General features: G+C 62.5%; 2 protein-coding genes across 3 annotated transcripts in view; one reads left to right on the top strand and one right to left on the bottom strand.

The window, feature by feature from the left end:
* Nucleotides 1-4141, bottom strand: part of SQSTM1 (sequestosome 1) — a 26598-nt gene extending 22457 nt beyond the window's left edge. The window contains exons 1-2 of one of the 2 annotated variants that reach the window (XM_031011354.3): nt 3993-4141; nt 1407-1515 (exon numbers count right to left, since the gene is read on the bottom strand). The gene's annotated coding sequence lies outside the window, so the exon portion shown is untranslated. Of the gene's footprint in view, nt 1-1406; nt 1516-3466; nt 3582-3992 lie in introns of those variants that run through there. The other variant, XM_063705935.1, reaches the window with a different exon arrangement.
* Nucleotides 3963-13043, top strand: MGAT4B (alpha-1,3-mannosyl-glycoprotein 4-beta-N-acetylglucosaminyltransferase B). The gene is made up of 15 exons (XM_031011353.3): nt 3963-4097; nt 8667-8852; nt 8942-9082; nt 9169-9302; nt 9690-9736; nt 10046-10159; nt 10384-10459; nt 10580-10694; nt 11017-11147; nt 11343-11450; nt 11532-11725; nt 12062-12140; nt 12219-12306; nt 12376-12488; nt 12585-13043. The coding sequence occupies exons 1-15, from the start codon at nt 4001-4003 to the stop codon at nt 12606-12608; spliced, it is 1647 nt and encodes a 548-aa protein (XP_030867213.2). The 5' UTR covers nt 3963-4000; the 3' UTR covers nt 12609-13043.

The raw sequence follows: 13043 nt of genomic DNA, 5'->3' as shown, positions 1-13043 counted from the left end.
AACTTTTACTGTGCCAGGGACACCCTTGGCATCTGCAGAAGATGAAGGACCCCTGGTTAGAAACATGCTTTTTTCTTTTTCTTTTTTTTGGGGGGGGGGGGGGGGGAACCATGTTTTGAATGCATTACATTGCCAAAAAAATTAATATTGAAATGCAAACGTCAAAATATAAAAACACGGCCATTTGCTCTTTTCCTAGACTAGCTATGGCTGGGCCTGGTCAAGCTTTGGGAGGCTGAGGCTGTGGAGTTCCAACCATCAACCTTGGAAGAGCTGTCTTGGAGGCAGGCAGGTCCAGAGCCCCACGTGCCATGGGACCTAAACCGAGAGCAAGCCTGGGCCTGGGCACTGGAGAACTTCCCTGTGCCGAGCCGCCACTCCTGCCAATGCCATCAGCTCTACGGGAGCGCTGCTGCGAGCTGGCTGCTGCACTGCGCCTCTACTGGGCATGGAGCCCTTCCCGGATATGAGAGGGGCCAAAAATGGCCTCGACACTTCCATGTCCAGAAGTCAATGGCTGAAACCATAGATGGGCTCCGGTCACCTCAAGAAGACGCAGATGCTACCGATGGTGAGGTCCAAAGCGGCCTGAAGCAGCCTGGAGATGCCAGCGCCTGCGGAGGTGGAAGTACACACGCCCAGGGCGCCTTCTGCAGTCCAGGCGGCCTCCGGAAGCTGCTGAAAACCTAGGATTCCATCAGGAAGGAACCGCTGAAAACCGAGGATTCCATCAGGAAGGAACCCGAAAAGGAGAGGAACCCCAGCCTTTCTGCAGGCCTGCAGTACGACCCGCTTCAACTGCTGCCCTGGAAGGAGCCCGAGGCACCCAGTGGGGGCCCTCATGCCGTCCCTGCGGACATCTGCACTGGAACTGTGCCCTGCATGCATAACAGCCTTGAGGTCTGTGCGGTGGAGATCATTCCTTAATCTGTTCTTTCTCTCCTAAGCGTCCTAAACATTTTTCATTTAGAAAAACTTTCTTCATGGAGGGGCGGGCGCGGTGGCTCACGCCTGTAATCCCAGCACTTTGGGAGGCCAAGGCGGGAGGATCACGAGGTCAGGAGATCGAGACCATCCTGGCTAACACGGTGAAACCCCGTCTCTACTAAAAATACAAAAAATCAGCCAAGCGCGGTGGTGGGTGCCTGTAGTCCCAGCTACTCGGGAGGCTGAGGCAGGAGAATGGTGTGAACCCGCAAAGCAGAGCTTGCAGTGAGCCGAGATGGAGCCACCGCACTCCAGCCTGGGTGACAGAGAACCGCCGTTCGCCCATCCGTCCAGAAGTAAGGAAAAGGCCATGGAGACCAAGGGGGTGGGGTCACGGTTTCCCCTCCCCTCTCCCTCAGAAGTCCGAAGATAAATAGGCTTAGAGAGGAAAGAAATTTCTTGGTTTGCATCTCACTCACCCTTTCTCAAGCCCCATGTTGCACGCCAAACTGTTGTAGGACTTTCTCCTTAGTTCAGCTAAAAGCCAGGTTCTTGTGCAGCGGCCATGAGAGATTAATCTCGCAGACACTTTGAAGGGTGAGAAAAATGGAATTTATTGGGCAAGAAGGAAAAAAAGGGAAACAGGGACTCTCAGTAAAGCGAGAGAGAGTCCCGCTAGCTGGTTTCTCGCCTCCGAGATAGAATCCCAAGTTCCACCCCGGAACAAGAGACCAAGCTCCTCCCCCTGCATAGCCCCTCCCCCTGCATGCTCCTCCCCCCTGCGGAGCTTCTGTGGCTCTACCCAGTTCTTCCAGTGCTTAGGCAGGTGTGGGAGTTTCTCCTGGACCTCTTTTTTTTTTTTTTTTTTTTTTTTTGAGACGGAGTCTCGCTCTGTCGCCCAGGCTGGAGTGCAGTGGTGCGATCTCGGCTCACTGCAAGCTCCGCCTCCCAGGTTCACGCCATTCTCCTGCCTCAGCCTCCCGAGTAGCTGGGACTACAGGCAGCCGCCACCACACCCGGCTAATTTTTTGTATTTTTTAGTAGAGACGGGGTTTCACCGTGTTAGCCAGGATGGTCTCGATCTCCTGACCTCGTGATTCGCCTGCCTCGGCCTCCCAAAGTGCTGGGATTACAGGCATGAGCCACCGCGCCCGGCCTCTGGGTGACTAAGTTTTAACATTAAGTAACTCATTAACAATTTCTAAGGCCCTTTTCTAAGTGAAAAGCCATTATCCTTTGCCACAAATAGAAGACACCTGTGAAAACACGACAGTTTCCTCTAGAAGGCTCCTATAAGCCCCAGTCTCTAGTTCGGAAAGTTCCAGGAGCACTGAGTGGGGAGCCCTGTCCTTTAACAGGGGGCCTCAGGATCCAGCCCACTTCAACCTCTGGCTCGGCCACCCCCTTCTTGGCATCAATCTCTCTGTCCAGACCCCTCGAAGCTCCCGATTCCACTCAGCCCCAGGTGTGGGCTGGGGCTGAACTAGGAAGACAAAGCCGCATTCAATCTCAGTCTGAGTCCAGCCCCTCGGGCCTCCCCCGGGCGGGCGGGGCAGAGATCCCTGCAGCCTCCACCGGGAACCGGGCCCCTAGGACTGGGAGGTCCAAGCCGGCAGCGGGCCAGGCGCTGCCCAAAGCCTGCCCAGAGGCGGCGCTGGGCCAGTCCCTTTATAATTTGCGCCCTTCCTGGTTCCACAGAGGATTGAGGAACGCCTGAAATTAGAACGCGAATGGGCCGTGCGTGGTGGCTCACGCCTGTAATCCCAGCACTTTGTGAGGCCGAGGCGGGCGGATCACAAGGTCAGGAGTTCGAGACCAGCCTGGCCAATACGGTGAAATCTTGTGTCTACTGAAAATACAAAAATTAGCCAGGTGTGGTGGCGGCCGCCTGTAGTCCCAGCTACTCGGGAGGCTGGGGCAGGAGAATCACTTGAACCCGGGAGGCGGAGGTTGCAGTGAGCCGAGATCGCACCACTGCACTGCAGCCTGGGCAACAGAGCGAGACTCCGTCTCAAAAAAAAAAAAAACAAACAAAAAAAACAATGAAGGCGTGGGCCCCCATCAATATCGGGCTGGGCTGGGCGGGGCGAGGTGGCCCCTACACCACCGGCGGCAGGGCCCGTTGCTCCCGTTAGCGGTGCGCTCGGGCCCCCGGGAAGCCGGTACGGTTCTGGGCTGGTCACTGCTCTGCATCCACGAGCATCCGCCCTGATACCGCCTAGAAAGGCCCATTGTTCCCGCCTCCCGGGCCCCTGCGCGCCTCCGTCCAGAGGCCCAGAGGAAGCTCCTGAGCGGGGAAGCGCCCTGGGCGGCAGCGAAGGCAGCGGTCGCTCCCGGCTTCAACCGCCCAGTCCCCCGCGCCACCCAGAGCCCCTCACGCCCGGGAAAGAGCCCCGAGAACGTGCGAGTGGGGTCGGGGTCCGCGCGCGGAGGAGATGTTGCTGAGAAGGGTACCGGGGTCCCGGAGCGCCGCCCCCACCGCCCGCCGCCCGCCCCCCGCCCCGGCTGCGGTCGACCTGCACTCCCACTCCAGCCTTACCTGAGGCCGACTCGCACGAGCCCACGAGGGGCTGCGGGAACCGGTCGGGATCCCGGCCGCCGGCCTCCACCCCGCCCCCTCGCGGCGCCGGCGACGGCGGTGCTGCGGTCCCTTTAAATCCGGGCCGCCCCGCCCTGCGCCGTCGACTCCGCGGCGGCCCCAGATCCAGGCCCCAGATCCAGGCCGGGCCGCGGCTCTCGCCACCCAGCCCAGCCCAGCCCGGCCCGGCCCGGCCCTGCCGCGGAGGCGAGGCCGCCAGTGTCCCGCGCCCCTGATATCTGCAGTGAGCCTGATATCTGCCTCTGCCCTTCTGAGCCTGTTCCTTTTCCCTGAGTACAGGGCACAAAGCTTGCGCCCTGAGGGGCGGCCGGCGCGCTCCCTGGCCCGGTCCCCGCCCGGCCCCGGGCCCCCCGCCCCTCCCCGCCCCGGGGCCGGGGCCCCTGCCGCCGCCGCCTTCCGAGCCCTGCGCCCCGGCCCCGGTCCCCCGGGCCATGCAGCCTCGGCCCCGCGGGCGCCCGCCGCGCACCCGAGGAGATGAGGCTTCGCAATGGCACCTTCCTGACGCTGCTGCTCTTCTGCCTGTGCGCCTTCCTCTCGCTGTCCTGGTACGCGGCACTCAGCGGCCAGAAAGGTGAGCGCGACCCCCGCCCGGCCCGCACCTGGCGCACCTGGGCGTCGGCGGCGGGAGCGGGCCCGGCGGTGGCCGCGGAAGGCGGCCGGAAGCCGACGCAGGCGCCCCTTCCCCGCCCGGGCGGCGCGGAGGACGCCCCTCCCACCCTCCCCCACTTGTTTGCTGCTGGAGCCGCCGCATTCTCCTCCGGCCCGGGCTGCGCCTGCCCGCCCAGCGCCGGCCGCGCCCGTGGGTGCTCCGGACCGGACTCCGCGGGCGCAGCTGTCCCGACGCTGAGCTGGGGACCCGTGGGGTTCTCGGAGAGGGGCGGAGACCCAAGGTCACAGAGGTCCCGGAACGCCAGCCACAGCCACCTGGGCAGGAGCTGGGGCGGCGTGAGGGACACAGGCGCGGGGGCACCGCTAGGCGGTCAGGCACCCCCCCACCCTGCTGCCTGCTGCCCCGCGCCGGCCTGGGCGACCCCGGCGTGACACCCGGTCCTGGGACTCCCTTCGGCGCCCGAACGCCTCGGCAGCATCCGGCCTGTGGGAGGGGGGAGGGAGGGAGGGAGGCGTCCTGAGCCAGCCCGGCCCCTGCTGCCCTGCGCTCCCGTGCGGCCCCAGCCCGTCCCCCGCACCCCGAGCTTCCCGGGGGCCCTCCGCGTCCGCCCAGCGCTCTTGCAGGCGGAGGGTGCGGACCGATCCCCCCCCGCCGCCCCGCTGGCCGGTCTTGGCGATGGTGGGGCCGAGTAGGGCCTGAGCCCTCGGAGGCGCTCTTCCCCCGGCCTGGAGGTTCCGGGAGAGTGGCCTCCTGCCTGCCTGCCTGCTGGAGGCCTAAGCGGGCTGAGTCCAGCTGCCCCTCGGCCTCCCCGCCACCTGCTTCCCTGTTTCCCTGTCCCGGAGCGCCATCCCAGAGAGGCTGCGGAGGAGGGCGAGGGGACCTGGACCCTTCCGGACCCTCCGAGCTCCATCTACCCACGCCGAGCTCTGCCAGCACGCCCGCCTGCCGCACTTGTTCTGTCAGGGCAGAGGCCTGGGCTGGCCTTGGGGCTCCAGGGCCAGAGAGGCATCACCCAGGGACTCTGCGGGGAGCCTGCCTGACACGGGAGGGATGGCTGGGCAGAGGCCGTGCTGGCGGGGTATATTATCAAGGGCAGGCATGGCTGGGGCAGAATTCTCTGTAGGTAGGGTGTGTCACCTGGGGAAGGACATTCTGGGTCCTTGGCCGGGTGACTATAAAAGCACACTGGCATGAAGGCCTAGGTGGGGCCATATCTGAAGGGCTGGGGCATGCTCTTCGAGTCGTGGGTAGAGCCGTGAGCCCTTGCCCTTTGTCCTGAGCCAGTGTGTGCCTCCCACAGCAGCCACATACCCGCGGATTGATGTCAGGAGCCACCTCTGCAAGCCTGGCTTACCACAGGGAGCCAGGCTCCAGGACAGCAGAGTGAGGGAGAGGCACTGGCTCCATGGCACCCACTGTGTCTGGGGGGCATCCAGGAGGCTGGCTCTCTGAGGGCCTGGGGAACAGGAGAGCAAAGAAGGGGAGCACTTAGATTCAAGAGCCCAGCCCCTAGGGGATGGAAGCCTAAGGATCCTGTGAGGTATGAGTATGGGGTGACTTAGGCCTGCCTTGTCGAGGGGCTGTCACTGTTTCTGTGGTGACCCAGTAGGACCAGGTCTTTGGAGGCCTCAAGAGAAGCTGGGAATCTGGGCTCTTATGTGAACCCAGATGTGACCCATGTGACTCGTTGTCACATGTAGAAAATCTGTCTTAAACCCCTGGTGAAACCAGACGTAGCCAGTCTGAGGCCAGATTGGAACCTGGCCTCCACTTTGCAGCCAGCGGGGGTCCAGGAACTTGAGGGAAGGACCCAGGAAGTGGAATCTGCAGGGAAGGAAGGAGGTGGGCAGGGAACCAGAGAGGAAGGACAGCAGGTGTGGGCATCATCCTGGCAACCCAAGGTCAAGCCCAGGACGGCCTCTTAGACCAACGCAAAATGGACCCTGGAGAAGGGTTTGGGGCCCAATTTCCTATCTAGCCTGTGAAGCAGCTCTGCCAGCGCTCAAACTGTGGCCCTCGGTCAAGCACCTGCTGAGGATCTGCCCAGGGAGGCAGACCCTTGGGGGCAGCCCAGGGTCTCAGCCATGCAGCGCTCCCAGCCTTCAGGCTGTCCGCCTCCCCAGGCCTGGACTTCAGCAATGATGGACACCCTCCTTGACTCCTAGGAGGTTGCAGGGTCTGGAGAGGAGGCAGACACCTGCCACACACATGCATGGTGACAGCAGACCGTTAACGGGCCTCATATCTGCCTATGCTCCTCTGAGCCTGTCCCTTTTCCCTGAGTACAGGGCACAAAGGTTGTGCCCCAGCTTGGCTCTTTAATCTTTCCCCAACCAAGAGGGAAGCAAGGGGAACTGTGGTTTGTGGGCCCCAGGGTGTCCTAATGACTCGCCTCCAGGGGAGGGTGACACAGCCTCCAGGCCTCATTGCTGCTGCTCTTAACAACGTGGTCCTGAGGCAAGAAGGTGTGGCAGGGACTCCCAGGCTGGTCCCTCTCCTCACCTGAGCTGCCTCCCCAGCTCCCGAAGGTTATAGGGTGCCAGCATGGCTTGGCAGAGCCCTGGCATAGGGCCTGGCCCATGGGGAGGCAGTCACAGAGTTGGACCCACAGTCAGAGAAGCTGAGGGCAAGGCGGGTGGAGGAGCTGGCAGGCGGGGGAGGCTGCCCAGGGCCAGGGCCTGCAGTGCGTAGGGAAATGACAGCAGGGTTGGTGTGGGCGGGAGCCCGTGGGGCCCTTTATCTCCTGGTAAACAGGACCCGGGGGAGAGGGGAGGCCCCTAGGAAGGAAGCCAGGGTAAGGCGCAGGCTGTTGCCAGGGTGATTCAGGCAGCATCACCCACCACTGCCCACCCAGCCTGTCCATCTGAGGCAGTCGTGTGGGACAGAGAAAGCCAGGGTGGGGCTCGGGGGTGGGGGTGGGCAGTGGCTGTAAGTAGGCAAGCGGGGACTGGCATCTAGGCAGGAGGGAGGCGCACCTGCAGGTGCAGGTGGCTCTGAACCCATTCCTGATGGCTCTGTAGGCCTCTGCACCTCCAGTCCCATCCCTGTGGGCGACCGCTGCCTACACCTGGTGTCACCCAGCAATGGGTGAGCCCTGGGGGTAGCCAGCTCTGCATTCAAGGGGTTAGGTTTCCAGGGTAACCCAGCCCCTGAGCCCAGCGTGGAGCCTGGCAGAGCCGGTAATCTGACGCCCCCTTCCCTCCCGCCAGGGGCTATCCAGAGGATCTGCTTTGTCTCAGCCTTTAGCTCCAGAGAGGCAGGGTGTGGAGGGTGGGGGCTGGCTTCTTGGGTAAGAGATGCCTCAGGGAAGATCTACCTGGCTCCCTGCTCCTTAAACCTTTCTCTCTTGCCCAGGTCCACCCCTTCCTCTTCCCTGGTCACTTGGCACTTCGACCTCCTGCCCGTTTCGGAAAGGGGTGTGCCCTGAGGTGACTGAACTTTGCCTGATCATGACCTTGATCATGCACAGGGCTGCTGGTGGGGTGAGGCCATCCCACGCAACTCTGGGGTCTGTGAAGCCACCAAGGATCAAGGAATGGAAGAGCTGCCTGAGTGTAGAGGGAGTTCGGTCAGGCTTCTTAAACTTGGAGACTTGGAAACAGAAGGCCTTGTAGGCCACATAGGTTTTCAGAGACTCGCCTGGCAGAGGCCTGGAGCATCCTGCTGCGTGGACTGTGGGCACCGAGCCACCAGGAGGTTGTTGATCTCATTCTTGCTCACTGGTCCCTGCCAGACTGGTGGTGCCTCTCTACTGTCGGGCAGCCCCGCCTGTGTGCTGCCCCATCCACCTACAGCCCTCATGCCTGGGCCCAGCTGTAGGTTCTGACAGGGGTCCCCTGGGGTGGCATGCGGACCCCTCAGGGTGCCCCAGGCTCAGCACAGGTCTCCAGAGACACAGGCACCAGGGCGTTCAGAGCTAGTCCCCTCGCTGCTGTTGACTGTCCTTGAGCAGCCCTAGGGCCGGTTTCTCAACCTCATTTGCTCACCTGAGCAATGAAGTGAGGTGGGCTCCTGGAACTGCAGCAGCCACCCCCCGGGGCCATTGTGAGGCTAAGAATCCAGTGCAGGGTGAGCAACCAGCGACCGCTACAAGGACAGTGAAGAACTAGCACCAGGACCTTGGGTAGCCCACCCCCTGGAAGGAGCGTGTGCTGCAAAAAGCTAGAGTGGGCTTTGGAGGCCAACGGACGGAGCGGATTCGGTCTGAGGCTGTTCCAGCCCTTGCTTAGGATCCACCTACCTAGGTCTGGAAATCGTATTCCCACTTCAGATGCCTCCTCAGAGGATAAAATAACCCCCGGTAGGGGAGAGTACTGGAAGAGGGCTAATTCCCCTGCTTTTCTCCCCACGAGCATTAGTGTCAGTGTAATTTTAGAGTGACCCCAGCTATGTCACGTGTGGCAGGCACAAGAACAGATGTAAATGAGCTATTGCAGAGGTAGACACCCAGATGTGTGCGCTGGCACACTGGAGGGGCCCGTAGGGTGGCTCTAGACTGCCCCCTCGTGACGGCTTGCCTACCACCTGCAGGCGACGTTGTGGACGTTTACCAGCGGGAGTTCCTGGCGCTGCGCGATCGGTTGCACGCAGCTGAGCAGGAGAGCCTCAAGCGCTCCAAGGAGCTCAACCTGGTGCTGGATGAGATCAAGAGGGCTGTGTCAGAAAGGCAGGCGCTGCGAGACGGAGACGGCAATCGCACCTGGGGCCGCCTAACAGGTGAGGTCTGGGGCGGGAGGGGGAAAAGGCGGGGGCGGGCTGGTTGTAGGTTCCCTGGTCTCAGTCCCGATCCTTCCCGACCCACCCAGAGGACCCCCGATTGAAGCCGTGGAACGGCTCACACCGGCACGTGCTGCACCTGCCCACCGTCTTCCATCACCTGCCACACCTGCTGGCCAAGGAGAGCAGTCTGCAGCCCGCGGTGCGCGTGGGCCAGGGCCGCACCGGAGGTATGGGCGCAGACAGGGAGGAGCACGGGGTGGGGGGACGGGTGGCCCCCGCGCCCTTTCCAGCGTCGGGCCTCCGTCCCCCATAGTGTCGGTGGTGATGGGCATCCCGAGCGTGCGGCGCGAGGTGCACTCGTACCTGACTGACACTCTGCACTCGCTCATCTCCGAGCTGAGCCCGCAGGAGAAGGAGGACTCGGTCATCGTGGTGCTGATCGCCGAGGCGAGTGAGCCGGGACGCGGGGTTGGGGGACATTCAGAGGAGCCCCCGCGGTGCAGAACTGACAGCAGGAACCATTCCGAGGAGAAAGCTGTCGGAAGTTCAGTTGCTAGTTTCATCCGCAAATGCTCCGAGATAGAAAGTTGAAAAGAAAGGGCTTTCTGGCACTCTCTACCCCTACCCACCGCCCCCCCCCCACCCCCCAGTCCTTGGCCATGCGAGTCCCAAAGGGAAAGGGCTGTCTCTGGGGGCCCCCTTACTCCGCCCTCAGCACAGCACACTCACTCCCTCCACGTGGGGGGCATCTGAAGCCTGTGCCCCTTCTCCAAGCCCTTCCAGGCCTTTTGGGGCAGCAGCAGGGCTAAGGGAGGGTGCTTGGTCTCCCCACAGACTGACTCACAGTACACTTCGGCAGTGACAGAGAACATCAAGGCCTTGTGAGTACTGGCGACCCCAGAGAGCTGGTGGCGGGAGAGCTCTGTGCGGGGTGTTGTGCTGGCAGGTTCCTGCCTCCCCATGAGATAGTGCCTTTCCTATCTCGTGGGGAGGCAGGGACCTGGTGGGGGAGGGGTGGGTGTGCAGAAGTGGCCCAGCCCCTCTGGAGCTCTGCTACCTCAGTTGGCTGGGTGTAGGGGGTGGTGGGGGGCTGGCACTGGGTGAGCCTCAAGAAAGGGCCACAGTCTGGTGGGCTCGGCCCCTCTCAGCCCCTGGAGGCTGCATACGGACTGGGCCTTCCCGTCCCCCAGGTTCCCCACGGAGATCCATTCTGGGCTCCTGGAGGTCATCTCACCCTCCCCCCACTTCTACCCTGACTTCTCCCGCCTCCGAGAGTCTTTTGGGGACCCCAAGGAGAGAGTCAGGTACTAGTTACTCCCCCATACCCTCAGCAACCCGCCCACCTGTGCTGAGAACCCATCTACTGGTGTTTGAGTCCAGGGTGTTTCCCTGCAGTGCCCTGAATTCTCCATGGGAGGACCCGTGCATGGGGGTGGGGGGACAGAAGCTGCCCACCCAGCGGCTTCTCTTCGGAGCCACAATGGAGGTGGAGGGGTCTGAACTCCTGAGGCCCCACCCCGGCCCACAGGTGGAGGACCAAACAGAACCTCGATTACTGCTTCCTCATGATGTACGCGCAGTCCAAAGGCATCTACTACGTGCAGGTCAGCCCCAAGCCTTGCGTTGCCCTGCCCTGCCCTGCCCTGCGGCGCCCTGCCCTGCGATGGGTCTGGTCCATCTGGGTGCCCTTCCTGAGCCCCAGCCCCTCTCTGCTCACCCCGCAGCTGGAGGATGACATCGTGGCCAAGCCCAACTACCTGAGCACCATGAAGAACTTTGCACTGCAGCAGCCTTCAGAGGACTGGATGATCCTGGAGTTCTCCCAGCTGGGCTTCATTGGTGTGCCCCTCCCCTTACCTGACAGTGCCTTTCAGTCCCACCTGCCTCTGCCATCCTCTCTCCCAGTCCCACACTGTGTCCACTGTGAGCCTTTGCCCAGGTTGGGCCCTGCCTGGTGTGCGTGCTACAGCCCCACCTGGCCTGTTCCCATTGCCTGTGCATCAGACATGTCTGCCCTCATCACCTGTCTGCCCCCCTGCCCCGTTATGCCCACACCTGCCTGAAGCCTGCCCCTGGGTTTGCTGTGGGACTCTCGGGGGCCACTGCAGGGAGAAAGGAAGTAGGCAGAGCAGCACTGCCCACTCAGGCCCCTCCCCACCAGGTAAGATGTTCAAGTCGCTGGACCTGAGCCTGATTGTAGAGTTCATCCTCATGTTCTACCGGGACAAGCCCATCGACTGGCTCCTGGACCATATTCTGTGGGTGAAAGTCTGCAACCCCGAGAAGGATGCGGTGAGCAAGAGCTGGCGGGACTGGCAGGGGCAGGGCCAAGGGGCAGGCAGCCTCCACCCCAAACTGTGTCCCTGTCCTTGTATCTGATCACATAGAGCACTGTCAGCTGTGGGAGGGCCCTGGTAGCCCCCAGGAGAGGCTGTGTTGAGGAAGGAGGGCTAAGCCGAGCCCTGGGGTGTTGCCCACCCTCCACAGAAGCACTGTGACCGGCAGAAGGCCAACCTGCGGATCCGCTTCAAACCGTCCCTCTTCCAGCACGTGGGCACTCACTCCTCGCTGGCTGGCAAGATCCAGAAACTGAAGGTGGGCTGCACTGCACGCTCTCCCTAGGCCGGGATCAAGGTCGGGGCCCACGCCATCACTGCTGTCCCTCCTCTGCTGCAGGACAAAGACTTTGGAAAGCAGGCGCTGCGGAAGGAGCATGTGAACCCGCCAGCAGAGGTGAGCACGAGCCTGAAGACATACCAGCACTTCACCCTGGAGAAAGCCTACCTGCGCGAGGACTTCTTCTGGGCCTTCACCCCTGCCGCGGGGGACTTCATCCGCTTCCGCTTCTTCCAACCTCTAAGACTGGAGCGGTCAGTGCCAGCACCGTGGGTCTGCGATGGGGGCGGGGCTGGGTGGCCACCAGGGTGTAGGCTTCACCAGCAAATTATCCTCACATTCTTCAGTTTCCTCATCTGAAGTGGGCCTCGTAATGGTAGCTACCTTGTGAGGACTAAGTCAGGCAGCCCCTAGGAGCTCAGGGATGTTTCCTGTCACCATCCTCCCAGAGGAAGGCCCTGGTCTCTTTGCACAGCCTGACAGCTGCCTGGGGGGACCCCCTGGCGCAGGCCTGGCCTTTCTCTGCTGGGCCCTGGGTGCTGTGCTGGAACGCTGCGCCTGCAGCAGCTCACAGGCCTGCCTGGCTGCAGGTTCTTCTTCCGCAGTGGGAACATCGAGCACCCGGAGGACAAGCTCTTCAACACATCTGTGGAGGTGCTGCCCTTCGACGTAAGTTCCGTAGGTGTGGTGTGCACTGAAGCCGGGCCTCCTGTGGCCACCTGCTTCAGCCCTTGATTCTGCCCCCAGAACCCTCAGTCAGACAAGGAGGCCCTGCAGGAGGGCCGCACCGCCACCCTCCGGTACCCTCGGAGCCCCGACGGCTACCTCCAGATCGGTGGGTAGGGTTTGGGGGAGAGCGTGGGCTGGGGTTCGGGGACACCCTCTCAGCGCTGCCCTCCCCCAGGCTCCTTCTATAAGGGAGTGGCAGAGGGAGAGGTGGACCCAGCCTTCGGCCCTCTGGAAGCACTACGCCTGTCGATCCAGACGGACTCCCCTGTGTGGGTGATTCTGAGTGAGGTGAGGCTGGGCAGGGCCAGGCCAGGCACGGGGAGCAGCCAAGGAGACCCTGGCGGAGCTCAGAGGCCCTGCTGACCCTGGGTCCGGCTCTTCCAGATCTTCCTGAAAAAGGCCGACTAAGCTGCGGGCTTCTGAGGGTACCCTGTGGCCAGCCCTGAAGCCCACGTTTCTGGGGGTGTCGTCACTGCCGTCCCCGGAGGGCCAGATACGGCCCCACCTGAAGGGTTCTGCCTGGCGTCGGGCTTGGGCCGGCCTGGGGTCCGCCGCTGGCCCGGAGGCCCTAGGAGCTGGTGCTGCCCCCGCCCGCCGGGCCGCGGAGGAGGCAGGCGGCCCCCACACTGTGCCTGAGGCCCGGAACCGTTCGCACCCGGCCTGCCCCAGTCAGGCCGTTTTAGAAGAGCTTTTTCTTGGGCGCCCACCGTCTCTGGCGCGAACACTGGAATGCATATACTACTTTATGTGCTGTGTTTTTTATTCTTGGATACATTTGATTTTTTCACGTAAGTCCACATATACTTCTATAAGAGCGTGACTTGTAATAAAGGGTTAATGAAG

The sequence above is a fragment of the Gorilla gorilla genome, chromosome 4 (genome assembly GCF_029281585.2).
Source record: "Gorilla gorilla gorilla isolate KB3781 chromosome 4, NHGRI_mGorGor1-v2.1_pri, whole genome shotgun sequence".
Taxonomy (NCBI): domain Eukaryota; kingdom Metazoa; phylum Chordata; class Mammalia; order Primates; family Hominidae; genus Gorilla; species Gorilla gorilla.
This window is presented reverse-complemented; position numbering and strand designations above follow the sequence as displayed.